Consider the following 27,852-nt stretch of genomic DNA (forward strand, 5'->3'; position numbering starts at 1 on the left):
TGAAAGAAATTTTTTTATACATAGACACAAACTATCACCGACCTTTACGAATAAATTTGATGCCAGCTTCAGAGAACAAAGAACTGAATATCTGCTAAACTTAATCTTTTAAATGACAGAAACTGATTTAATCAACTGTACCCCTTCCTCACACAGGAGGTACATTGATTCTATACATAAATTGATGTATGTACACTGCATGTAACGCCCAGGAACGGACAACCTCTAAGTCATAATCAACGTAAAAGGTTAACCTTTTGACTCTGCTCCAAACATAAGCCTGAAAGCATTGGTAGGTACAACAACCCTGGTTAGGTGTATATATCTATGTATGGATGGGTGGGTGGATAGATAGTTGACAGCTCTAGCTGATGGCACAATAGCAAGATTTTGTGTGATCAGTGGTTTACAGAGTATTTGAAGGAAACTGATGGGTACACAAAAAGTTTTCTATCACATTCTGTCTATTCTGGTTCTCAAGCAGCATGGGTAAAGTCAAAACAGAGCATTGCCAATCCAGTTTTTCCTAATAGTGAATCTTGGCCTTTTCCAGGTTAAATTATATACTATCTACCACCATGACGTGATTTTAATACATGTATATTCTTTTATTCTATAAAAAATATCTAATGTTCTTACACTGTAGAAATAAATACATATAAATGTATGTACAAATACATATTTATTTATAATGCAAAGAAACATTGTATGATTTGTCCTAATGATTATATTCCCATTTTATTTGCAGGTCATCCTTTTACATCGTGCCAAAATGTGGAACAGGTCAAGGACCCCCAGCAGACACAGTACAGTATTCAAATTCCTCTGTTTTTTTAAATGTCACGTTTTTACCTCCTCCTAATTTATAATTATGGGCTCAACAATGTTCCCTGGTGTTCATCTATTGCAAAGATTATATGTCACAAAACAGCACACAGTAGCAAACACAGTTAGTTTTGAAACTTGAGAGATTATGGTATTGCACCATTTTATTATTTTCAGTCTACATTCATGCAATGAACAGTTCCTAAACAATAAGATAATAATAAATTTAATTAAAGCAAGCTTTATTACTTTTATTTTACATTTGCACAACTTTATCATATGACTCTAAAGAGTAAAAATTTGATTTGCTGTTACCATATCATAGTAGAAGAAGAAGAGAAGAAACAGCCTTTATTTGTCGCATTTACATGTTACAGATGAAATTGGTCCCCTGGGGGGAGCAGTGGGCAGCTACATACAGCGCCCAGGGAGCATCTTGCTCAAGGACACACCTGGTGTCTCTGACAGGGTTTTGAACCCCAAACCTTCTGTATCTAAGGCCAATAATCTACCCGTTGAGCCACCAGCAATGCCTCCTATGAGCCTGTATATCAAGTAATCAGTAAGAGTATTTTCACTGTGCGAGTGTTTAAATCTGAGTTCTTGCCATTATCAACACTTAATAATCCTGAAATATTTCTAGCATAAAGATTGCAATTGATTTTGCAGACAGTTTTTATTTTCATGAGATAATGTTTGTTTTATCATTAAATAAAAACTACAACAGGAGGCTGTTTTGGACACAATGGTCTGGATAAATGCTGTAATGCTGTAAACATTTCATTTGACAAAATGTCAGTTTTAGCCCATCATACTATAACAAAGATGTTTAAGAATGCAACTCTTTTAGGATCAAAAATACAGAATTTTAGTATATAAAAAATACTGAATTTCAGTATTCTTGTCCACTAAAATATCAGATCTTGCAATACAACATACACCTGTTTTTCCCTGCCAAAATATCCAACACTATGTTAAAACATATAGTTTGTTAGTGTTCGTAATTTTTTTAATGGTCGCATTTAAAAAGTTATTGATACATTGCATGTATTTGTACTTAAAAAACAATGAATCACACAATCCTCTGTGTAATCAAAGAAAACTAGGCTCTGTGGTACTGTTTTATTAAAAAGAAAAAAACTGGAATGATTACACAAGGCATTAATATATACCCTATTATCTGCAATGATTATTATCTTTAATTACCTGTAAAGTCTACATTAGCCTTCGACATGAGCAATCCAATGTAATTACTGTATTGTATACAATAAACTGTGCGGGTTAATTCATCACCTAAAGTGGCAGAAAATGAGCTGCTGCTACTATTCGTGTCAAAACATAACATATTACTGAAGCAAACAAATACAGGGTAGAAAAGCAATCAATGTTGTACACTATATACCAGCAGACTGCTATATCAGATATTAGCTTTAAAGCAATTTAGTAACTTAGAAACTTTAAGTGCTGTCAAGGTTTTAACATTACACTAATTGTAGCTTTGATATGGAAAATTAAAGTTTGTAAAATGTTTGCATCTTTTGTTAATAATCAATGAATGTCTGACTAGTGCTGAGACTACAGAAAACTGCTCTATTAATTCTGATTATGTGTAATAATTCAATTTTTGTCAATGCTGTTTTCACAACTTGTTTCCTTTGTCACCAAATAGCCACAAAAGTTACGGCAGGCTTAAATATGCCTAGGCTTCTTAAAGTGTTAAAACATCTCGGTGGCGTATTTTTAATGCCGTCAGCTCAAACTTTGTTTTGTTTTTTGTTAAAGAAATTATAAACTCAACATCTGTAAAATGTAATAATATGCAAACTTCACATTTTATAGTATCTCTATTAGCTTATAAAATTCATGGCAGTTTACCCAACTCACAGGCACGTCAACAGCCAATTTAAAGCTCATCGCTCTCAGGCTTCAGTGATAAACGCAGGATGAGAAGAAAACAACCATGGATTAAGGCTGATGCCCTTTAATGTGACCTTCTCAGGGCTCAAGTTTATTCAGGCCTCTGTGAGCTTTCCTTTTCCACTTCCAGCTTCTCTGCCCATTGTTTATTTCAGGTCCTCTGTGAATTACTACTGACAGTCTTTCTCTCACATTCTCTATTTTGGATGATATGCACATATAAAATAAAGTTTGCAATTTCACCAAGGTAACTAATAAACAGCCTCTGCTGGACATGTACTCCATATCCATCTATCTATATCATGCACTTACTAGTACATCTAACTGATCCCGTGTCATTTCTTTTTGCAGATTTCTCCCTCGTCCATCAATATATTCAACATTTTAATGAGGTGTCTGGGAACAAGACAGGTAAAATGAAAACTCTGTTATTTTCTGCTAGACAAACAGAGAACAATTGGAGGTATCCAGTACTGTGTGAAGACAATGTTAAATTATATCCATTAGTATGAATAATGGAATAAATACTGAATAATACATTAGGTATTATTGAATACTGTGCCCGCTTGTGACCTGTCAAAGCTTTGTGTTGATAACCTGAATTATCTATTTAATACCTTGTTGCCCTCAGCTACATGTTTGACAGGGTGCTGGTTCTCCTATTTCTGTCCTTGTCACAATAATCATTAATCCCTGGATTAATGTTGCTCTTCATCGACTTGCGTGTGATCCTCTATCTTTGCGCATCTAAAGCTTGATAAGAAAATGTTCAGCAGTAAAGCAGGTAGGAAGAGGATCAGCGTGGATTTTATGCACTGCTGTTTGAAATGCCTGAGTGAAAATGTGTGCAGTTCATTCAACTACTGAATGAGTGTACAGGAGCTAAAACAATTCATATACTAATCAATTAGATGACTTACAGAAAATATATTCATTGTGTTGACGGTTCATAACAACGTTGGTAATAACACACTTCAGCCAATACTCCAGGAGTAAAAGACTCCATATGAACATCTCCAAAGAGAGAGCATCTGTGCACATTCATGCAGGTGCCACAACAGCAACAACTTATAACTAGATAAAGCATTTCCTGAAGAAAATACACTGTGAATGCTGAAACGCTGAATCGATTCATGAAGAACTGCTGAAAGTTGATGAAGAGAAACAGGAAGTGTTTTAACAGAGATAAACATATGAAGAAGAAGATAAAACAGCTGAATGTTAACTTAAAAAAAGCTGAAATAGATTTGTTGAAGTTAATAAAACATAGCTGAATTTATCTAAACAGTTAAAGGTAAAGTTAAATGTTTAGTTAAAAAGAGTAGAAGAAACTGAAGCAGGTTAGCAAAGAGCCGCTAGCATAAACAGGCTAACTACACACGAGCCTGTACAAGTGTCTGACGCTGATTTATAAACAGCCCTGGTCACGTGACCCGACACAGCTGTTGCCACGGAGACTGTAGGGGAGAGGCGGGAAACTTGAACCGCCAAGATTTTCACTGTGAAAACTGATTTGGAGCTTTTACAAACAGGCTTTTATCAGCAAAACTACAACAGATATGGTCATAAAAACTAAACCACATGAGAGCCAAGACTTTAATGAACCACTAGTGAGAATTTGACGTTTGAGGACTGAAAATTGTGGTCACAGGAGCGAGAGATCCAAGTGGACTCTTCAGCCGTCTGAATGATTTCTGTAGCTCAAAGTATGCTGAAGTAGTTACGCGCCGAAAAACGTACGGAGGAATAATAATATATAAGAAAGATTAGGAAAACAATCCTGTGGATGCTCAACAGCATTCACAGGATTGTTTTGCATTATTTTCTCTGCAAAACTACAGAAACACTTAAAGAGGTGGAACAGTGAGACAATTTCTTTTATATTTACTGTAGACTGAGAACGTTTGGGTTTGACATCAAAAGATGAACGTGAGAAAAAAGATCAACATTTCAGCTTTTATTATCTGTTTTATTATGTCTGGATCCAACACTCAGCTTAGAAGATAGCACCTTTGGATTGAACCCACCCACTTTTCATGTCGGCAGAGCCATTGGAACATGTGACTGACAGGTGTGTTTTGTTGTCCAGGTGTGTCCTAATACATTGATTATTAAAATTAGCACTGAATGTCTACGGCCAGTTTCAGATTTGGGGTTCGCCTGTTCAGACTGCATTTATTAAATGGTTGTACTGCCTATGGAGAATGTTTCTACAATGGCGCTGATTGATTTTCCATCTTCTCACAGCTTGTTGTTGTAATTGTTTGTTTCCTTTCCAATTGACAGCTCTCAGGTTTTCAAGTTGGATACAGTTATTAACATAAAATGCAATCTAAACAGGGAAAACCCAAATCTGAAACTGAGCGTAGACATTCAGTGCTAATTTTAGGGACATAGGGACAATTAGGACACACCTGGACAACAAAACACACCTGTCAGTCACATGTTCCAATGGCTCTGCCAACATGAAGAATGGGTGGGTTCAATCCAAAGGTGCTATCTTCTAAGTTGCATATCGGACGTATGTTGTATGGTTGTATGGAAATAAAAGCTAAAACGTTGATATTCTGTCTCATATTCAACTATTGATGTCAAACCCAAATGTTTTCAGTCTACAGCAAAAATAAAGGAACTGGCCTCATTGTTCCAATACTTTTGGAGGAGAGTTTATGAAGCATTACCACCAATAAGCTTGATATTCCTGACCTCTGCTGGTAGCAAAAAAATAAAAATAAAAAAATTATTTACCTATTGAATCTTAGCAAAAGCAGCAATTCTGTGTCTGAACATGTGTTTGCACTTATCTGTAGCTTAATGCACTTGGTTTATTTTTGTGTTGTAAAGTACTTTGCCATGCTCATAATCGAATGATGCTGTGTTTTGTTCTTGTTGTTTTTGTTTTGTTTTTTGGGATTTAGCGGCCATCCGCAGAAGATCTAATACTCCTGGAGTGATTATCACGCAGTATGTGATAAACATACCAGAAGGGAAAAGCACCCCAGATTTCCAGTGCAAACCGATGCCAGTAACCATCGAGGAAGGTGGGTTTCATCGTATGACAATGAACTGTCACAGAAGGAATAAAGGTTTCAATTTTACAGCACTCCTTATGAGTGCTATACAATTATGAATTGAACTATTATAATAAATCTGCAATGCTTTCCATATGTTCAATAGGGAAATCAGCAGTTTTTAAGGCCGTGGTTAAGGGTGATCCAAAACCAGAGGTGTCATGGAGGCGAGCTAAAGGAAATATTTCCAATAAGGACAAATTTTTGAGTAAATATGATGAATCAACCGGGGAGTTCGTATTAGAGGTGAATGATGAGTTCACATGCTGTAAAAATACATGATTCTTCTTCATTCTCATCCTTTTACATTGAAAATGATGTAAAATTGGTATGATTGAATTGTTCCATGTGTTGTTTGAATCTATTCAAAGTGTGCATGTTTGTATTTCTAGATTTATAGAGTATCTGCTGATGAAATAGATATATACAAGTGCTGTGCTGTGAACGAATATGGCAAAGCTGTCTGCACAGCATCACTGAATGTGACTGATGGTAAGGATTTGTTTGTGCTCAGCACATTTCTAAACTGGATTCTGAACGTGTCTTGATTGTGCTTTTCATCTTTAGTGACTTTGATAGTTTTCCCATATCTACAACTACCGTGTAACATTCAAAAGCCTGAATTGAATTTGATTTCAGCTTCAACAAATCCATCAGATTTTAGAAAATTGTTGAGGAAAAGGTAAGCAGATATTAAAAATGTGTTAAAATACCTATCCATACATTTCTTGGGTGTATTTTATTTTATTATAACAGCCAGAAAATACTTCTCAATACTGTAATCTCTTTAGTAAAACTGACAGAGCAGATGGACAGACTGAAGAAAAATTCTGGGATGCGATGCTGAATGCTGACAGGAAAGACTATGAGCGCATCTGTACTGAATATGGAGTTGGAGACTTAAATTCGATTCTCAAGAAACTGGAAGAGAAGAGGAAGGAGAGAATGCAAAGTAAGAGTAAGGTATGACAACAACAAGCTATGGTGAATTTGTCACTTGAATCTGTCATTTTCACTGAAAACATTTGCCATGTTCATGCCGACGTTCCATCTAAATATTTACCCAATCGCAGTGAAACCGATTAAGACCTCTTCAGCTGCGATGTATGAGAATGGTTATGTCCAGTCACTTCCTATTTGCATAGTGCACTATATTTACTTTCTGACATGTCCAAATTCTGTGTGAAATTTGTTATCCTTTTGTTTGCTTTTGTTTCTAAGCAGTTTCAAAGTTTTATTTTGTTTGTAACTTCTCTTGTGTACCTTACAGAATGGTGCGATTCCCTATGAAAATGCAAATGAGAAACACAGTCTTGGGGGGATGAATGATTTTAGTATCAAAGGCTTGTCACAGAAGGACAAAGGGATGAATCAGGTTGATGCCAAAGAGGTCAACGACATTCTGACCGAATTTAAACGTAAGTTCATGAATAGAAACTCAAACTGAAAATTAAAAAATCATTAATTAAATGTGTCCAATCTCAATACTGAATGAAAAGTTCCATACTGTACAGTTCTCAAATTTAAATTCCTTTCCTGGCTTATGGGAAAAAAGGTTAACATGATTTAAAGCTACACTATGGAACTTTTTTTTAAATATTACTTTTAGAGAAATGATCCATCACTTGTCTTAATGTTGAGAGGTGCTGTCATGATCTCGCATGACACATAGTCACAGCACACACTGAAAGCTGTACAGAGATATTCCCATGGGTTTTGGCACTGCATCAATATTTGATGATCTGGGTGGACTGATTTCAAGTCTCATGCTAATTCCCAAAAGTTGCATATTGTAGTTTTCAGGAATGTGTGTTTACTTTTTTCCATTCCTAATGTGATACACACCCTATGTGGTGGGTTTAACAATGCATGCACACCTAACATTTATTCTTCTCATGCATGCTTCTTTTAGTTTCCAATGTGGACTTTGTTATCAAAATTCAGGAGATTAAAGTCCAAGAAGGAGAAGATGCCCTTTTTGAGTGTGTCCTGACACACCCACTGCCCAAAATGACATGGATGGGAAAGGGCAGAGTCTTGGAGGATGGAGAAAAATACAGCATTACTGTGTCAGACCACAAACTGATCCACAGGCTACTGATCAAGGACTGCAAACAGTTGGATAAAGGCATCTATTCAGCTGTAGCTGGCATTACATCTTGTGGTGCCTGGCTAGTTGTTGAAGGTAATACTTAACAGTACAGTGCAGAAAATATGAATTTGTTAATGATTAACAATAGTCCTAATGTATGAATAATGTTTTACATATGTAAATGTGATTCAAGTAACACATGTTGTGTTTTACATGTAAGCTGAGAGCGACCCCACATATGCTGGTAAGAAGAAACTTCGCAAAACTACCATGGCAGGTCGAGAACAGATCGACCTTGAGAAAGTGGCCAGAGAGCAACAAATAAAAAACCAGAAAGAGATGGAGAAGATTTTAGCAGCTGTAAAAGCAAAGCACGAAACAGGACAACTGAATGAAGAGAAGACGTTAACCGCTGGTGGAAGAGATGGTGAAAAAACTCCCGTCACTGGACCGGATAGAAATGCTGGATCAGTAAAAGAGAATTTTGAGGCAGCAAAATCCGGTGCCATATCTGAGCAGGTGGGGAGCCAGGAAACAGCAATTATTAAAAAGTCACGAGGAGACGACACAGTACCAGTGAACACAGATAACTCCCAGAACAAGAAACACAGCAAATCTGATCAAGTGGATTCTGACAAGGTAACAGGTAAAGTCAATCTGTAGGAAACACATTTACACCGTCAACACTCCAGTGAGTAGTTTGTGTTCCCAATTTGTGGTTGTGATCAAAATATGCAGACTTGCAGACACTTAACTTGTTAAGTTACTGAAGTGGTGAAGTTAGATACAGACAGTACAGACAGAACAACTTGACAAACTTGATCGCCTGATGTCTCATTAACAACAGATAGGACAGAGTGCGTCTCTGGCAAATGCAAACTCCCCCTACAGGTAGACATGAATGTATTATTTAAAAGAATTATTAATATTATCAAAGAATATTTTATTTTAATTAACACTAGAATTCATTTATGTATTTATTGTATGATCTCATACATAAACTCATGGTCCAGAAAGACCAGTAATTGGTGAGATAACATGTAGACGTTATTCCTCGGTTAACATAAATACTTATTTACATTATTAGTTTTTGTTTGTGTGTGTTGTGTCTATGCAGCGTCTGGCAATGCAAGTGCTGGTGAGGAAGTGACTGATTGTGAGGAAAAAACCTCCACGGCGTCTGGCAGGCGCTCCAGGCACACAAAGAAGGCCAAAAGAACACATTGTTTGAATGGTAAGAAGCAAAAGTATTCTAGTGTATATTTTGCACTGAAGCAGTGTGCTACAGCTGCCGTTGTACAAGCCATCCCGCATATACTCTACAGTACTGACAGTGGAAACAGAAAAAAATGGTACATACAATTATATGGTACAATTCAACTCACTGATGGAGTCTGGAAAGACTTTTGTTTAAACTATAATGTCACTGGTTAGAGGAGGCATACAAACACAATGTTCTAGTTTTTATTATGTATAAAATTCGTTAATTTTATTAAAGAAAGCTATATTGAAATAATGTTTGGTATATTCACTGTGTGCAGTGTGTATAACCTAAATTATGTTGCTCTAACAGATCCACATGAACAAGAAAGTGCCAATGAAGCTAGTGACAGTGATGGAAGCAATGACTTTACTGGCCAGGTCAAACATCAAAGTTGCTCAAAGCAAAACCAACAGCAGGTCAATGTTACAGCAGATAAAGGTAATGAGACCACTAGTGGTGCATTGCTGCATTGATGGTTAATGATGTTTTTTATTCTTTTGTCAAACATGTATGTTCTTGTAGACATAGAGGCAGAAATAGGAGCTCTGGCTTATCTCTCAAGTATGCATGTGTTATGAACTATTAAGTCACTTAGATATGCATCTACTCTGTGCTCCTTTTGAGACTGAACTAATTTTATTAACTCTGTAGCTAAAACTAGGATTTTGTTCTGTTTGTTAATCTGATGAAGATGAAAACAAATGTTCCAAAGACCACGTTGAGTGCAATGAGACTGAAGATGTCACTGGCCCTGCCACACACACAAGGCGTAAAAGGCAAGGTCCACTAATAGAAGATCTGGTAACTGGTAAGTGCCATGACAGCAAGTCACTCCAGTAAGAAGACTGAATTAATTAGGAAAATTGAATTGAATTATCTTCCCATTGATCCAGTAACTGAGTGACGGACCAATTTGTTCCAACCATTTAAAAAGATAGCGGTCATTTAATATAATTGCACTTTTTGACGTATTCTTCCCAACATGGTGACACAGATTTGTTTTTGGCTATAATATGAGTTGCAAGTTAGTCACTATCAAAGATCGCTCTGACTGTACAATGTTGTGTATGTTAGATCCAGGTGTCCAGTTCATCTGTGGATTATCTGATGTCAGTGCCATCATTGATGAGACTGCTGAGTTAACATGTAAGCTGAGCGGTGAAGACTGCAATGGAACCTGGTTCAGAGATGGAAAAAAGGTTAGAATAAAAGGGTGAATTTCCCTGGAAGTGAGTGTCTTTTAATTTGATTCCTACCACCGCCTTGGAGTGATGACCTTGGAGTCCAGATGAGACTGCAGCTCCACGACAGCAGAAGAATTGTCCCTCAAAATAAAAAACCAGCCTGCACAAAAGTGTGCAGAACAGTTATCAAACAGTCAAAAACCTTACTTCAGCCTCCAACAGCCTTTAAATAATATACAATACTACAATTAAATATATATACATATACATAAAACACAGCTGTCATGTTTCCTTTTCTACACCAAATTTACAACAACACATCTACTTTAACCATTTTTACATCACATATAACAATTCTGACACATAAAAGAGATGTTACATGTTTTACCAGAGTTAAAGTAGCTGCTAAACATGTAGCAGTCACTTAGCTTGTAGGCCTCAATTAGCCAGCAGAACCTAGCGGCTAATGAGTTTATTAATCATTACAAACACTTCGTCTAACACAAATGTTCTCATATCCTGACTGGTTTTACTCTGAAATGTATTCGAAAGAACAAAACACACACTTTAGCTCTACTAGAATAAAGTTACCTGTGCTAACCAGCTAGTTTGAAGCTAACTCACCTGGATAATCCTCTTAATTGAGAGGACCGCCCTTCGGTGTTTTTCTCTCTCGTCTCTTTCAATTCAGTTACATTCAGTAACTCTTCTCACCGGCAGCTCCAGCTCTATTAACTCTAGTGCAGCAAATGTCCAGTCAAGAATGTCCTACTTGACTTTTCTAACTGTGAACGATGTTTTTTCTGCTCACACACCTGTCTGACTTATGTGGTCCACTGCAGTACTCCAGAGAGCATCTAGTGCTAACCTGTTCATGATGCGTTTAGGAACACTGTGAAATTCAGAGCTCTAAAATAATAACCTCGGTTACACCAACATTAACCTTATTGCCCTAGTTTCTGGATAAAGTTCACAAGGAAGCACTTCAGTATTTAGTCCAGAATAAAGTATAAATATATAACATAAATATAAATTCAAATCATTATCTGCACTTCCTAAAGCAACCTAAACTTTACCACACAAGCTATGTACCCGAGGCCATGTACTGTACCTTTCAGTGTGAATTAGACTAAACTCTTAAAAACACTGGAAGAAGTATTTGGTGGTTCATTTTTGGCCAGAATTTTAAATGAAAGAAAAGAAGCACTAGTTCAACACACCTGTGATTTACTCTATCTTCTTTTCACTTTATTATGTTTAACAAACAGAAAACAATTATGTGTTTAGTTCACCACCAACACATGGATTTAATAGTAGTTTAGATTTGAAGTGTATGCTCAAATGACAGGTTGGCCTTTTTTGTTTCCACACTACAAAACACAGGAATCAGATCTGACACACCAGAGAGTTCATTTCAACTGAGTAAAACAGGTCTGATGGATGAAAGAACCCAGAAATCCACATACGGCAATATCCCTGATTAGGTTCAGTGTTTTTGATTTCAGTGACTTAGCTTTGTTTTTGCATAATTCATTTTCATCTGGCCGTCCCCTTTTCTATCAGATACACCCCGATGACAACTTCCTTATCATTAAAGATGGTGCAATCCATAAATTAGTCATAATCAAGTGTGAAGAAGAGCACACTGGGAAATACCGTTTTGAAGCAGACGGTCGTAAAACGGAAGCAATGGTCAACATCAAAGGTTTGAGAATTTGATAACAATAATGATATTTGATACAATGCAGGATAAAATGTATCAGGACAGACCACAGCTGAATATATTCCTTCATTAAAATGATTTCCTTTTGTTTAGATCCCCCCAGGTTTGACCCTGAATACCTCAGCTCTTTCAGTGAGCCTGTGACAGTTAAAGTTGGACACAACGCCATCTTTAGACTCCATTTTCTTGGCCATAAACCTATTAGGATTCAGTGGTACAGAGAGGGAGAACAGCTCCAAGACAACAACAATGTAAAGATAGAGACATCTGCAAGTCACAGCCGCTTGCTCCTGACCAGGTGCCAGAGGAAGGACACAGGCGAGATCAAGGTCAAGCTCAAGAACGAACATGGCTTCACTGAAGCAATTTCCCACCTAATTGTGCTGGGTGAGTGAATGAACAAGCAGAACTTGGAAGATATAGTATCACAAAGATTTCTTAAGCTCTATATATGCATATCACAACAATAAAAAAAGTGTAAGACTTAACAACCCAACTTTCTCCTTCACAACAAATCTTATCTTATCTTTATAAAATTAAAACGATGTGGTTTGTGCAGTGGGCTCTATAGTAATACATTCTACAGTAGTCTAAGCTCTCAAGATCAGCAAACAGCAATGTCCTTCAGTGATTCTAGCTCATTCATTTAATGCTATAAACCAGGCCAGCCTGCTGTCTACTAGGAAAAGAGCGCTTCACATTTCATTCAGCCCATCTGTGCCTAGACAGATTAGATTTTTTTGTTTGTTTGTGTTTTTTTTTAAAATGCAGCTGTCACATTTTTATATTTCTAAATCTAGAAGAACGGTGTATTATTTGTGTTCATCTTGAGGCAGGTAGTGATAATGTGACAGGTTATAAAAATACACTTCAGAGACTGACAAAAGTTATTGCATGCAAACGTCTGCCATCACTGCCAGCCTCAGAGGGGTAACATGTTTACAAATGCAGCTGTCACTTATATGCAGTTAAGACATTTTTTTCAAACTTTATGCATAATTTTGGGATGTTGCAGATAAACCCACTCCACCCCTGGGTCCTGCAGAGGTGATAGAGAACTCAGCTACATGTATTGATTTTAAGTGGAGGCCACCAAAGGATGACGGGGGCTCACCGGTGATTAAGTACACACTGGAGCGTCAGCAAGTGGGACGAAACACCTGGAAGAAGATAGGAGAAACCCAAGGTGTGCCCAGCTACCATGATACAGACATCGACCATGGCCGCAAATACTGTTACCGGATCAGAGCAGTGACTGCAGAGGGTACAAGTGAAGCGATGGAGACTGATGAAATGCAGGCTGGTACATTAGGTGAGCCAAACTTTACAGTTTCAGTGTTTCCAACCAATATACAACATAAATAAAGAGGATGAATACCAGGATGAACTCGACTTATCAAGCATTCAGTGTTACTGTAGTTGGGGAACACTAATCGATAAATGAACTGGGTAGATAAACCACACTGTTTATCTACTGTCCTGTTCCAGCTCCTTCTTCTTCTTTTCTATGTACAACCACAAATTGTTACCAAATTGTCTGGATCTGGAATAAATCGAGTGTTATGAAGGGGCAATACACAAAAGGACAAACATCAGTAACAACAAGATCAAGCTCCTTTATTTAACAATCATTTGCAGTTCTCTATTGAACAACCTCACTTTATTTTTTACATCTGTGCTTTTCTTTCTGTTCTGTGAAATAATGTATATTTGACTGCTGCCCCCTGCTGTACGTCATCAGCCTACCCTCTCCTGTCCAATCTTACACACCCCTTTTCACAGAGCATGTGAGGAATAAGAAATTAATTAATTAACTAATTCATGTATAGATTAGCAATCTAAATTGCAATAGAGTCTCAAACTGCAGTACACAAGTGAAGGTCAATCTCTCTACAAGTGTAGTCCTTATCATTAATATGTTTTTTTAATGCATTCTTCAGCTTTTCCTGGCCCACCAGCACCTCCAAAGGTGGTTAATGCCTATGATGATTGCATCCACATGTCCTGGGCTCCACCAAACAACAAAGGAGGGTCACGTATCCTGGGCTATATTTTGGAGAGACGCAAAAAGGGAAGTAACCTCTGGACTGTTGTCAATGCCATGGATGAACTAATAAAAGGTCTGCATTTATGTGTACCTTCATTAAAACAACCAGCACTGTCGACCATAATAGTGATGTTTTGTTGTTGCTCTTTCTCTAAAATTACCTCCAGAGAACAAATATGCAGTAAAGGATGTCGTGGCTGGTATGGAATATGAATTCAGAGTTACTGCAATAAACCTCTCTGGAGCTGGTGAATTCAGCAACCCCTCAGAGTTTGTTGTTGCACGGGATCCCAAGAGTAAGTGTTGCAACTATTTTTCATGCTACGTTCAACTTTATACACTAGATTCAAGATTTTTAGTGTTAAGACTTACTTCATTTTTACCCCAGAGCCTCCTGGTAAAGTTACAGGACTGAAGGTGACAGAAACATCCTACAGCCACTTGGTCTTGACTTGGACCAAACCTGAGGAGAAGCCTGACATACAGGACGAAGCAAAAGGATATTTCATTGAAATCCTGCAGTCAGATAGTATTGAATGGACCCGCTGTAATAGCACTCCTGTCATCACTACAACCTTCAGTGTGAAAGGCCTCAAGTCCATGAACACGTATTGGGTGAGAGTGATTGCAACTAATGATGGAGGAGAGAGCGCGCCGGAGGAGCTGGACAAATATGTCATTGCTATGCCCTCACCTGGTATGTCATCGCTTCAGAGAGAATATGTTGTTGGTTGCTGGACATTTAGAAGAATGGCATCATTTAATGGTTAAAATGTTTAGTCTCATACAACATAATCAATTTCTCTATTATACTTGTTTTTGTCCATTACGTTAGTGAGGCCAAAGTTCACAAACCACAAGAAGAAGAGTTTCATGGTGGTGAGGGCAGGAAACTCTGTCAGGATCAGAATGAATTTTGAGGTGAGATTAGTACTTGCTCAGACAACCCCGTGTTTTGTCAAACTGTAGCAGAAAAAAGCACAAACATTTCTAAGACACGACGCCTCAAATACTCAAATTATTACTTTTTACCAGGCATCTCCGCGGCCAGATATTATTTGGCTAAAGGACAACATGCCGGTGACAAAGAGAGTTACGATAAGTAACTCTGATGGCTCGTCTCAGCTATTGATCCCCTCCTCTGAGCGCTCTGATTCTGGCATCTACTCCATTTTGGTGAAGAATCTTGCCGGACAGGAGACATTCAGCACAGAGGTCAGGGTCACAGGTAAAAGAAAAAGAAGGACTTGCTTCTGTAATTTCACACACATCTGTTAATGGTTCTGAGGACACTAAAACTGACTGACTTTACAGATGATCCCAAACCTCCTGGACCTGTAGAACTGGAGGAGAACGTGCCCGGCACAGTGACAGTAATCTGGGAACCTTCTCCTGATGAGAAGCGCGATGACCGCCTCCACTACACGGTGTCCAAACTGGACTCTACCAAACAGACATGGACCACAGTGGCTGACAGACTCTTCAATAACAAGTTTACAGTCTGTAATATCATGCATGGGAGGGAATATCATTTCCGAGTCTATGCCAAAAATGACATGGGCATATCTGCGCCCTCTGAGTCACCAACCTGGGGGGTGGAGAAGAAGAGAGGTATGACTGTGCATCTCAAATGAGCACAAAGACCAAATAGTCACTTATTTAGGAATCATATAATCTTCCTGTGTTTCCTCTCTTGTAGACAAGTTTGTGGTAAATGTAGCCACCAGAGAGGACTGTGATTTGAGGTGTGCTCCAACCTTCATTGTACCTTTGAAGGTTCACACTGCACCCAAAGGCTATGAGTGCTATATGAGCTGCGCAGTGCAGGGAAATCCCAGACCTCGTATCACCTGGTATCGAAATCACATCAGTTTAAACACTAACACCAATTACTACATCTCCAACACCTGTGGAGTGTGCACCATGTTAATCCTCCGCGTGGGCCTCAGGGACATGGGAGAGTATTTCGTCACCGCAGAGAACGCCCTGGGACGAGCTGAGTGCTCCACTGTCCTTAATGTCAGAGGTGAGAGAGAAACACAGATGCACATTCATTAAAAAAAAAAAAAAAACATCAGGTGAGGACAAAAAATCTTTTATTATTTGTTTTTTATTTTTCTTCTGCAGAATGAAGAAACTAAGGACACCACACTTCAAGCTATATTTATATTAATGCTTAGATATCTCATACAGGATGTTTAAATTGCTGTGGTTGTGCTGCTTGGATGTAATAAAACAGTTGCAATAAGAAAAAGATAAAATATTGAACTGCTACTGGATAAAAAAAAATACTATTATTTCACAAATAAAATGTTCTTGCAAGGTTTGAAAATGAGTTTGTCGTAATATACAAACCCCATAAAGCTTTGGAGTTTTTCTAAAATGTAATAGAAATGGGTTCATATAAGCAAATTTAGAGTTTGATGCTTGCAACAGGCTTTAAAAGGTTGTGACAGAGGCAAAATATGAAAATATATGAAATATTCAAGTACCACTGTTCAAAAGCTAAGATAAAGATAAAATTGAATGCAAGATTGCAAGGAATCTCTTTTTTTTTACAGTACATTGTATTGAGAAAAGTTGCAGAGACTCCGGGAAATCTCAGTGCCTTAAGGCCAAGGTCAGAAACCACTGCTGAATGTTGATGACCTTTGAGAAACCGTCCTGCAGCCATGATGAGTGGGCCCTATAGCTGCATGGGCTTGGGACTACCCTGGAATACCAATGTTACTTAACACAGGCTGCTGCTGCATCCAGAAATGCAACCTCACACTTCAAGTCTGGGATGTTTGATGGTATAGAGGGAGAGAGGAAGTGTAAATGTACAAGTTAAATGGATAATGGAACAGCTGTGACCTAAAATGGAAACTTTACGCACGCCACTGGAGGACAGTGACGCTCCACTACAGTAGGAAGCGTTCATTTATTGATAAGCTCATTATAAATTCATAACACCAGCCCAGTGAAGTCACCCCACTTTAATCCAGTGTAGCCTGGGAGGAGAAAACGCGACCGCCGCCCTGGGTCAGCAGCAGCAGCAGGACGGCGCACAGCTGCCCTCCACCGGACGAGCAGTCTCTCCGTTAGATGACCGCAGCGCACATGGAGCCCGAGCCCGTCCCCCCCCCCACCCCCACACACACACACACTCCTCCTGGCTCTTCCTGAATGGACGCACGCACTACCTACGGTCCACGCCTCCCTTTTCATCTCCTGCTCTACCTCTTCATCAAGAACCCGCTGCAGCCTCTCTGGACTTTAGCGTCCGGCGATTGAAACCAGGCCGAGCCGTGCCGTGCCGAGCCGCCACTCACAGCAGCCATCTGAAGTCAATCAGCGCTCACGCCACGGTCCGGGCTTTGGAACCAGAGGCTCCGTGAATATCACCTCTGCGCCTGACGAGAACATTTTGTCCTTTGGCTAAAAAAAAAAAGAAAAAAACATGACTGCCAAGCATCGGAAAGGGAAAAGCAACCACAAACAGGAGGAGAACTTTTTCGACAAAAATGAAGCTACTGAGTCTCAAGCCCGCTCGGGGGGGAGGAACCCCGCGCTCGTACTGGTTTTATTTCTAGTGATTGGAATTGGAGGTGCGACGGGCGCATGGTTCTGTTTCCAGCAGCACCAAACTTTAACCTACTTAACAGACAACCTCACGGGCATGCAGATGAAGATGGTGAAGCTGCAGACTGCCCACGAAGAACTGCGACAGTCCGGTGGAAAGGTAAGAAATCCATAGAATGAGCAGCCCAGGACCCATCTGCACATGATAGTTCATACAAACACATGCACTCAGTAAGAAAAGGCCTCACCACATGTCAGAAGTGCACATTGCCAGTGTCAAGTAAGGAAGGTTGAGGACTGCAGGCCTCTATCAGATTTCAAAATGCCAAGAGCCTCACTGGAGTGAACACAAAACGTTGCTATTTCTATCATGCACACAGCTGCTGACGTTTGTAATGGGGATTATTCGTGACCTACAATTGCAGCAGCTTTGACTTTTGCTGCTCAAATGCAGAAAATGTCATTATTAAAAAAAAAAAAGGAATCTGTGACACACGTGTGTTTAAAAAAGGAGTCAAGGGAAAAAGGTCCCAGAACTGTGCAGAGGATGCTGTGGAAATAATAATAAACAAGACAGTGGTGTGCCAAGGCTAAATATAGCCTGTGATTTTGATACTGAACACCAGTTCAGAGGCTCTTCAGAGGCCATCGCATAGGCTGTAGGAGAGCAGAAAGTAATGAAACGACACCATAGAGTGTAGTTGTTTGTAAAGTGTGTCTGGTCACTTTAAGAACGAGTCCGATTTATAGCTTTATGTATCCACATGAAGGAACTGACCCTGTTATGTTCAGGCAAAAATGAGGCTTGTTGCTGCCTCGGGCTACGTTCAGATAAGGCCGTTCTAAGGAGACGGGCAAGATTTTAAAAGTACTCAACCTAAACCGATCCACTCCTCTCACTCCTTCCCTGTCTCCTGCAGCTCCTTCCGTTGAGGCGATTTAATGTGGAGGAAAAAAAAAAAAAACTTTGCATGAGAACTGCTCGCTATGAATTCTGCCAGCTCAGTCTTGTTGGGGAAGTATTTCCTGTGCGAACAGTTTTTGTGACTCGTGCGTTAAATTAGCCGCAGCAGTTGCAAGATGAATGTTAGAGGAGGGATGTTCCTTTATTTCCATGTGCAACTTAATTCCACTGCAGTATTTAGTTCATTTAACTTCTGGACTCAGCGTCACTCCTGTGTGTCTTGTTGCAGCAGCACAATTCGGAGAACCTGGAGAGCCGTTTAAATGCCCTGGAAGAGTCTTCTGCACTGGCTCAGAAACAGGTGAGCATGGCCCTGGCTACGGCCGAGCAGCTCAAGACGTCTGACCTCCCTGCTCAGGTGCTGTCGCTCCACACGGAGATGAAAGCCCGCCTGGCAGAGATGCAGCAAGCCACCGTGTCTCTGGAGCAAGTGAGCCAGCTCCAGACCATGCTGAGGGGAAAGAGCGAAGAGTTTGACGATGTTCGGATTCAGTTGGAGCGTCTGGCCACAGTGAGTGGCGAACTATCCCGGAAGGTTGACGTCTTAACAGGGAACCTGGGAGAAGCACAATCCAAGCTGGAGGAGAGAGATGGGCAGCTCGCCGCACTGAGCGCCACTCTGGATGGACAGACCGCAGGGGTGCTGAGGCTGAAGAAGCAGCTGGACACATATCAGAGCCAGCTGGAGGCCAACACACTGGAGGTGGCCACTGTCAGGTGGGTGTCCCAAAAAAAGCTGCAGTGGAGAAAATGTCTCACTTCTTCTGACCCATAACGTTTTGTTCGCTGTCGGCTGCTTCTGGCTGTCTCTGTGTTACGTTAGGCCACAGATTGTGGAATCACCTCAGGGTTTGGAGCTTTGCATGTACGTTCTGCACTCTATGAAGCTCATATAAATAATGCAAATGTGTTTCTCTGGCCTTTTGTCATATTTAAAGAAAGTAACGTCATGAAGTAACATCTACTTAGTAATCACAGAAACCGTACTTTGAGAGGGATCATTTCTGAAACTCTCACTCTGTCTCTCAGGGAGTTGCTTGAGAAGGAACAGTCCCAGGGTCTTCTCCAGGCCGGCCTTGAGGAGCAGCTTGATACGGTGCGTCAGAGTCTGCAGGAACAGAACTCAGCAGCCCACAGTCTTCACTCTGAGCTCAAGGCTCAGCTGGAGAACATACAGAAGCAGGTTACGCAGGTAATTAACACACGTCACCTTGTGCCCGGTTATCAAACTGAGTTCTCATTTAGTTTCACTACATTCATTCATCCCAACAGTTACTCTGTAGTGTTTCTCCCTCGCTCTTCAGTAGTGAGTGACATACTTGTCCCGCCAATGGCAGAATGACATGAAAGCTGCAGCTGCTAGGAGCAGTTAGCTTTTTCACATTGATCAAAGTCAAGTTAAGAGCTGTTATTCCTGCACTTGGACTCAAAACAACGCGGACAACTGTGTGAGCAGGCTTTGCAGGAAAACGACATTGACATCCTTAATCCCTTAAACCTACAATGCTCTGATTGGTCGAGTCTTTGTCCAACTGTCTGACAGTGGCCACAGCACAAACCCTACTTCAATCAGTGAACACACACACACACACACACACACACACACACACACACACACAGAGCTGAACTACACTGAAACATATTTCCATATCAGATATGTAGGACAAAGACTCTTAACACTTGGATGTACCTTTCTGGGTGTTTGTAATCACACAGTACATTTACTGTATGACAGAACCCACATGCCTTAACACACGTGCACACACTTCCAGTGCACACGTACCTATATAACTATTTCTGTTCACCGTGTGCCCGTAGGGAACCATAATGAGATTTTCATCTCATTAATTAAAAGGAGCTAATAGCTTGGCATGGATTCTCTGATGGATTAACTTTCAGTTTATATGAAAATGATCATACCCTGATTCAAATCCTTATATTCTGTCAGAATACATCCCATAAATTAAAACAGGACCAGTAAATGATTTAGAGTCCAGACTCCAGTCTCGTATGACCTAATGCATTTCATTGTATTTCTTGTCTCAGCTGGTGGGGGAAACAGAAACTCTTGGTGAGCCTGTGCAACAGACAGATGACACTCCCACAGATCAGGACGCAGCAGCTGCATCAACTGAAGAAGAGACACTTGCTACTGATGTGGGAGAGGAAAACGAGCAAGAAGAGGCAGAAGAGGATGAAGCTCCCATCAAACAGGAAGACACTGTGGGAGAAGAAGCTGCTCCTGTGGAGGAGGTGGAAGCAGTAAAGGAGGATCACGCAGAAAATGATCAGTCGATTGCCTCGTCAGAAAACGAGGAAGTGGACACGGCGCAGACAGAAGAAGAGGTATCTGAGGAGGAGGAGTCTGAAGGAGAGGAAGATGAGGAGGAGTCGCCGCTTGAAGAGGAGAGCCACAAAGCAGAAGAGGAGCTACTGGAAACACAGGAGGCAGAAGAGGAGACCCAACCAGAGGAGGAGATGGCATCTGAAGGAGAGCAAGTTGAGGAGGAGTCACCACTTGAGGTGGAGAGCCACGACGCAGAGGAGGTAGAAGAAGACGGCCAACCAGAGGAGGAGGAGGAGGAGGAGGAGGAGGAGGCACCTGAAGGAGAAAACGTCGAGGAGGAGTCGCTCCCTGAAGAAAACAACCACAAAGAAGAGGAGGAGAATGCATCTGAGGAAGATAAGGAGGAGCCTCTGCTGGAAGACGAACTTGGTGTTGAGGAAGGTGAAACAGAATGGCAGGAAGAAGAGGAGCCTACAGAAACTGATGCTTCACCAGAGGACGATTGTAAGTGATAAACAAAGGGTGAATGAACATCACAGCAGCGGAAACAACTTAATCAATTTTTATTCCTACTAATATTTTCTTTTTTGTTTTGCAGAGTTGATGTCACCAGAAAAGGATTTTTTTTCTGCACCAGACACATCCTCCAAGGAGAAAGTCACTGCCTACATGACAAATACTGTAGAAAGGCATTATACTTTGTGAGCGCTGTATTAATTCTGTGACTGCTCTTTGAAAGGCAGATGTAATCAGGTGAATTCAATCTCAAAATGTGAGAAAACTGGTTCGGTTTAGAAATAAGTAATTCAGGTTTTAGCTGCCAATAGTAACCTCAAAAGCCTTAATCCATAAAAGAATGACTTTCTTTCTACAGAGCATCTTCTACTCTTCATAATTTACTTTATTTTTTAGGTCAGGTCCTGTACTAAACTGGAAAACTAAAAGCCTGTGATGTGTTTATCAATGCACCTGAAGCCATAATGAATGTCATGGTGGCATTAAAACGTGTTTCTTTTTGTCACTGGCTGAAATGTATGCTGAGTTTAGGTGATGTTAAAAAAGGAAAAGAAATAGTAGGACAGTCGTATCCCTGTTGTGTACACAAGAAAAACAGCCAACCAAAGAGTAAGCAGAAGAGAAAAAATCATATCTTAGGTGAGAAACAGGAATAACTGGTGTATGTTTTGAAGTATAGGACAAACTGTAGTTGGTAGGATTTTTTACTATGTACACAGACACCTTCATTCTTTGCACTATACTCTGTTGTAGATTTAATAAACGTAGAGAAAAGGTACTGGAGGGAGACAATTATCTCAGTCACAAAAATGTATACCTCACATTTCAAAATGTATTGAGATCATTCATTCAGTACTTTAAAGAGGTCTCTACAAGTTTTGTCTTGTCTTTGAGCCACATGCCTTCACTTCGCTGTAGGGAAGTTATTAGCCAGGTGGTGGAGCAGTGTCCTCGGAGAACATTTCCCAGCCCGGAGAATCGTGTCCCTCAGTCTCTCAGAGACCTTTTGGCAAACTCCAAGCAGGCTGTGTGGCTGCTCGATCACAAACGTCTGGTTGATGAGAGCCGCTCAGGTCGCTGTGCTGGCAGATTCTCCCATCTCTGCAGTCATGAGGTGTGTGGCCAGTGAGTGCATATGTTTAATAAAATCAAATCTTCAATGTAAAATTAGCAATAAATGAAGGTGTCTTTTTTAAGTGTATTTTTCCAGTGATGCTGAGGGTTTGCATTATGTAGTTTTGCTCTTTGTCTTTTTGCACTTTTTAATCTGATAACAATTCCAGCCAGGCAGAGCACACCTGTCGTATTGTAGATGCTGTACAGTGAGGTGTCAAAGCGTGAAAGCACCACCTGGCATGGTTAGATCAGCACTGTTCTACCACTTTGATACGTTTTATTAAAAAAGCCTCTATTTAGTTCTGATCCTCTGGTGCTGTAACAAATAACCACATGTATTCTATGCATGAACTGAAAACAATAGTTTGTAGTTATTAGAGTTTTCTTGATGAATAACAAACTCTTCTGCAGCAATAATCAAACTAGACTGAATAAATCAAGTGATTCTAACCCAAAGCAGCAACAGACATCTGATTTTAACAGATTGCACAAACTACAAATGAGTTGTAGTTTGAGTGTTTGAACCCAGCTAATTCAGACAACTCGCAGTTAGTTTTGTAGCTGTTTCTTGATTCTACAGTCACCTGACCTCAATCCTGCCGAACATGTCTGGCAATATAAGAAACCAACAGAGAGAAATGTCTTTGAAATGCTTTGAAGAGAACTGATGTAATGTGAATCCTCAGATAAGGCTGAACATCCTGAACTGCTGCTGAGTTCAGGTTGTGACATACAGTACACACATTAAATACACACATATATTGTTATGAGCCTATGAAGCCATATATTTCTGATGAGGGAGTATAATAAGCCTTTTGGACATCACTGTACGTTGTTTTTTTACTAAAGCTCACTTTTACAAAATGTACTGTCTTGTCAAGGCATTGGTTACTGTCAGTGTGACACTTCTCTCATATTTATAAAATAAAACCTGGTTCTTTCACTTTTCTATTCTTGATTCTGTGCTTCAGTGGTTGCAGTTTATTCCTGTTTCCTGAGGTTTGAAATGTGAGTGTCACCACTTTTAAAAGATGTACATCCGTTCTATAGGAACACATGAGCCCCAAGTCGTGTCTAGTTTTCTTTATGGTGATTGACAGTAACAAAAAATACAGGAAGTTGTCAGCATCATCCTTTATAGTGTGATGGGAAAACACTGTGCAGTGTGTGGTTACCTTTAACAACTAGACATGTATTTATTGTAATAATTACTCTAAAACATGCAGTGTTACAACCAATACAGATTTCAAATCAGTTCAACAAAGAAATAACTTTAAAGACATTTAGGTGGATATTCATCAATCAGATGACACATTGAGGTGCTCTTTTGCCTGGAGCGTGCTGAAGTAGACTGAGTTTGTGTGTGAGTCAGTGATGAAAATGATCATCCCCATATTGCATTTTATTCTGCAATATACTCCCAGAACAAGGATCAGTTAACCGATCAGGGCTTCTGCAAATAGAAAGATAATTCAATCCCTTTATTGTTATTTGGCCAGAATTATATTCATCTGCAGCAACACTGGGTGCAGTCCTATAAATAATGTAGCAAAATAATTATTTGGTTGCTCTCGCATTAGTAGAAATGTGTTTGCATCTTGTGTGTTTTTGCAGCTGAACTCAAGTGTGTCTACAGAAAGTGTAAACTGATGGCGTGTGCATCACTGAGACAGACAGGAGGTCTCTCTCTCTCTCTCTCTCTCTCTCTCTGTCTCCCTCTGCACTCTACAGAATCGTTTCGTCCAGCCTCTCGCTCTCATCACTGCTGCAGTGGCTCAGTGCCTCGGTTTCTGACCTTCTACAGGGACCATGCAAGCATTTGTTCCCAGGTAGGTTTCAGAGCCAAGCAGTCATTAGGCTGTGTGTGAATTCTTATTTCACCTATTTTCTGTGCGGTGGAGCTCTAAGTCTTTGTGTTTGTCATCTTAATGTAGTAACCATGCTCTGTGCAGGTGCTGCAGGCCTTTTTGAATGGATGTAATATGAGCTTTGAGGTTGTTACTTCGGGTCTTTGATCTACTTGATTAGCTGCTTTATGTGCATTTGGAATTACTGGCTAAAGGCTAAAGATTATTCTTAGGAATTAGTTTATATTATATTTTTTTCTTATAACATTTTCTTCTGTAGCTTGAAAGCAGTATTTTGTTGTATGTGAGGTGGAGGTTTCATTGTTGTCTAATTGTGGGTGGGTGACATATAGACATCAGTTGTTGTTTTGTATTCCTTACTTAGTTAATAGAACCTTTAAGCATGTGTGTGGTGGATCATTGTGTGGTGTAGTTTCTGGTCTCAGTCTTCAGGACTGTGCACAGTCATGGAGTCCATATTGCAAAGTGTGCTGCTGACCAGCCCGCTGACTCTCAGTAAGGCATCATGGTGATGACACAAGTGAGAGATCAATAGCAGTAAAAAGCCTATAGCTGAAGGCGAGGGGGGAAGTGGATGGGGGGGCAGCTCTGAGTAAAACATAAGCCTCCCCTCGGATGCTTGTTCAGCCCTTTCTGCCTGGTCCACTGGCGGATATTGTGCTCAAATCTTAAAGTCACAATGCACGCTGCACTTCAGAGCTTCTCACTTCATTTGTTGTCTTTCTTTCAAGAGTCTGATAACAGACTGGAAAATAATGCAGGAAGAAACTGGATGTTACGCCTTCTGATTTGACACGAGCTCCCAATTAAAGATACACAGCAAGAAGCACGGGAAATTGATTTTGGACCTTTTTCCCACACAGTCGGCCAACATACTGGAAGTGTTTCGCATTTAATGAATTCACTTTATTAATATGCTGTATTAAGCAGCAGCAACTGCCAGAAAGACAGATATTTCAGTGGGAGTATAGTTGGATAGACACATGAATGTCCTGTTCTATATAGTTTCCCTTGGGAAAATAAGCTTTTGGGAGAACCAGCCTGTCACTGTACAGTTACAGGACAACAAAGTTTCTCTAGTGGTCAAAATACAAACTGTTGAAAAGTGGGTCCAGCTGCTTTCCAACACAAATCTACACATTCAGTGCTGTCTTACTGTCTTACACTTTTGAGACTGCTTGTTTCTGATTGCTGCATTTGTCCTATATATTTTACCCAGGTTGTATCTGACCCCTGTCAGAGATGAGGAGGCAGAGTCTCAGAGGAAAGCGAAGTCCCGTCATGCCCGACAGACCCGCAGGTCAACACAGGTAAGAAGCAAAGTAAATAAATATTAATTGTGTCGTTCGGTACATGCTGGCAGATATGAAGCTGTATGTCCTTCTCGTAGGGAGTGACTCTGACAGACTTGAAAGAGGCACAGAGGACGAACAGCCTGTCGCCTCAAGACAGACAGACAGAGGAAGGACTCACTCTGGATGACAGGCTCTGTCTGAAGAAAGGCTTGACAGACGAGAGGAGAGTGAAGATCAGCCCGAAAGAGTGCACAGAAACAGAGACCAGGCCAAAGTGGAGCAAACTCGACGAGGTGTTCTGGACAGAGATTTATTCATACATGAATTTAGGAACTGAAACATGGCTTTGGAGGGTTTTTGTGGTTTATCTGTATGTTGTATTTTTATCTTATGCGTGCGCAGCAGGGAAACATTGAACCCTGGTTAGAAACGCTCACAGAGTCTCCAGTATCCAGCTTTTCATTTTCGCCTGCTGCTGGATCCCGTGGCCTGCCCTACTACAACAACTCGTTCAGAGGTAAGAGAAGCATTTTATTTCTTATGTTTTCTTGTGGTTGAATTTAGGCCTCTTTTCAGCTGTTAAAGAGGACTGGGGATATTTAGGATTAACATTATCTGTGATAATCAAGGAGTACTCTGTACTGTACTGATCCCATACTGTATGTGCAGTTGGTGAGAGGTGGCAGAGAGATGAAAATCAAAACCCCATCGAGGACACAGCGCAGGTGAACTCTGCCACAGAGCAACAACAGCTACGACGCTGCTGTGATGGCGAAGGTTCAAAGTACATGGCATCAGAGGTATGTGGAAAACAAGAACATGCACAGTTGGTGATAGTCTCACTGTTTCCCTTAGTGCCACTAGATGGAGCCAAAGGATTTTCTAACTTGTTTTTCAAGCCGAGTTTGACCCATAACTTAGTGTTTACAGGTCACTTGATGTTAACTGTTGTTTAAAATTCCAAGATTTCTTTGTATAAGCACAACTAGGATGTACTAGATTTTTTTTATTATGAAAAATGCATGTCAACAGTAAAGACTTCACAGCTGCCACTAACATTTCACTGCTGTGTATAAATCAAAGTTCATTAGCACCATTGTTTCACATTCTACTTCTGCTTCACCCGAAAGCTACGAGTCCCTCAAAGCCAGTCCCGCTCTGATGCAACATTTTGAGATGTGCTGCAATCGTAGATGTGAAATGTGTCTTCAGAGGTTCTTTTAACTAGCTGGGCTGGTTAATATCTCAGTGAAAGGCAGCGTAGGAGGCCGACCCAACCCTCCCCGATCCCTCTGAGTCGCTTTGCTTCTTCACATCACATGGCTGAGGTGTCTCAGCATTCCATACCATATTGGGCAAAACCGAGACGCTCTGTGCTTTGCTCTTTTAGCCTTGGATTCAGAGGGATTGACCTGTTTTTCTTTCACCTTCTAAACTGATACTGAAACTACCTATGGACCCGATCCTGAACCTCATCCCTAACTTCAATAACTTACTGGGTGCAATCTGCTACTGATGTTGTTTATATCACTCATTTGTTTACGACAGAGAGATTATTAACTAATGACAGGTGAGTTTTACAACATTAAAGATGATTACAGATGTCGTACTTGTGTGGCAGCATGAATGGAAAGCGGTGAGCTGACTCCAATTCAGCAGTTCAGCTGTCCCCCACGGTGGAATCTGAAACAGAGATGTCTGAGTAACCTGAGAGTCTCTTAGAGTTACTGAGCAACCTATATCGGTCTGTGATAATCATACCAAGCAGCGAGATTTCATCAGAAGCACGACAGGCTGCCCATCACTACAGCCGACCTCTGTGTGACTCCGTGATGATCACAACAGATTTTTCACATTTCCCTTCAGCAGTGGAGAAAAGACGACAGGTGCAGAGCGAGTCAGAAATTCAGCATCTCCTAAGATTAGTGGGGATGGTTATTGATGATATTACTAAAAGAGCGAATGAACAAACACAGATCGTTTTAGCAAGACTGCTTTCGCATCCAGTTTTTCTACTTCAGTTCACTTTATTCATTACATGAAGTAGCAGGATGCTGCTGGTAGTTCGACCTGCTCATCCACATTACTGCAACACTTCAATAGCCAGTTATGTGTTTAC

The 27,852-nt window shown here is 40.3% G+C and overlaps 2 protein-coding genes across 3 annotated transcripts; both read left to right on the forward strand.

Annotated features, from left to right (window-relative positions):
• Nucleotides 1-485: 485 nt before the first annotated feature.
• On the forward strand, nt 486-16,310 carry LOC113167203 (immunoglobulin-like and fibronectin type III domain-containing protein 1). The gene is made up of 26 exons (XM_026367623.1): nt 486-489; nt 3,094-3,153; nt 5,661-5,783; nt 5,920-6,059; nt 6,206-6,305; nt 6,453-6,495; nt 6,605-6,776; nt 7,084-7,231; nt 7,726-7,998; nt 8,126-8,551; nt 9,023-9,139; nt 9,479-9,607; nt 9,692-9,730; nt 9,861-9,977; nt 10,244-10,368; nt 11,917-12,058; nt 12,170-12,463; nt 13,092-13,388; nt 14,017-14,196; nt 14,291-14,419; nt 14,512-14,820; nt 14,959-15,044; nt 15,159-15,351; nt 15,438-15,734; nt 15,823-16,149; nt 16,251-16,310. The coding sequence occupies exons 1-26, from the start codon at nt 486-488 to the stop codon at nt 16,253-16,255; spliced, it is 4,275 nt and encodes a 1,424-aa protein (XP_026223408.1). The 3' UTR covers nt 16,256-16,310.
• A 972-nt stretch (nt 16,311-17,282) lies between these two features.
• On the forward strand, nt 17,283-23,499 carry zgc:66479 (uncharacterized protein LOC327541 homolog). Of its 2 annotated transcripts, none has more exons than XM_026366942.1 (5): nt 17,283-17,847; nt 18,881-19,368; nt 19,681-19,843; nt 20,698-21,442; nt 21,537-23,499. In XM_026366942.1, coding segments are annotated over exons 1-5 (1,680 nt in total). In that variant the 5' UTR covers nt 17,283-17,565; the 3' UTR covers nt 21,539-23,499. The 2 variants fall into 2 exon arrangements, with proteins under 2 accessions (XP_026222727.1, XP_026222728.1); XM_026366943.1 differs by having other exon boundaries at nt 18,884-19,368.
• The last annotated feature ends 4,353 nt before the right edge of the window (nt 23,500-27,852 follow it).

This window comes from Anabas testudineus, chromosome 7 (assembly GCF_900324465.2).
Source record: "Anabas testudineus chromosome 7, fAnaTes1.2, whole genome shotgun sequence".
In the NCBI taxonomy this organism is placed as follows: Eukaryota; Metazoa; Chordata; class Actinopteri; order Anabantiformes; family Anabantidae; genus Anabas; species Anabas testudineus.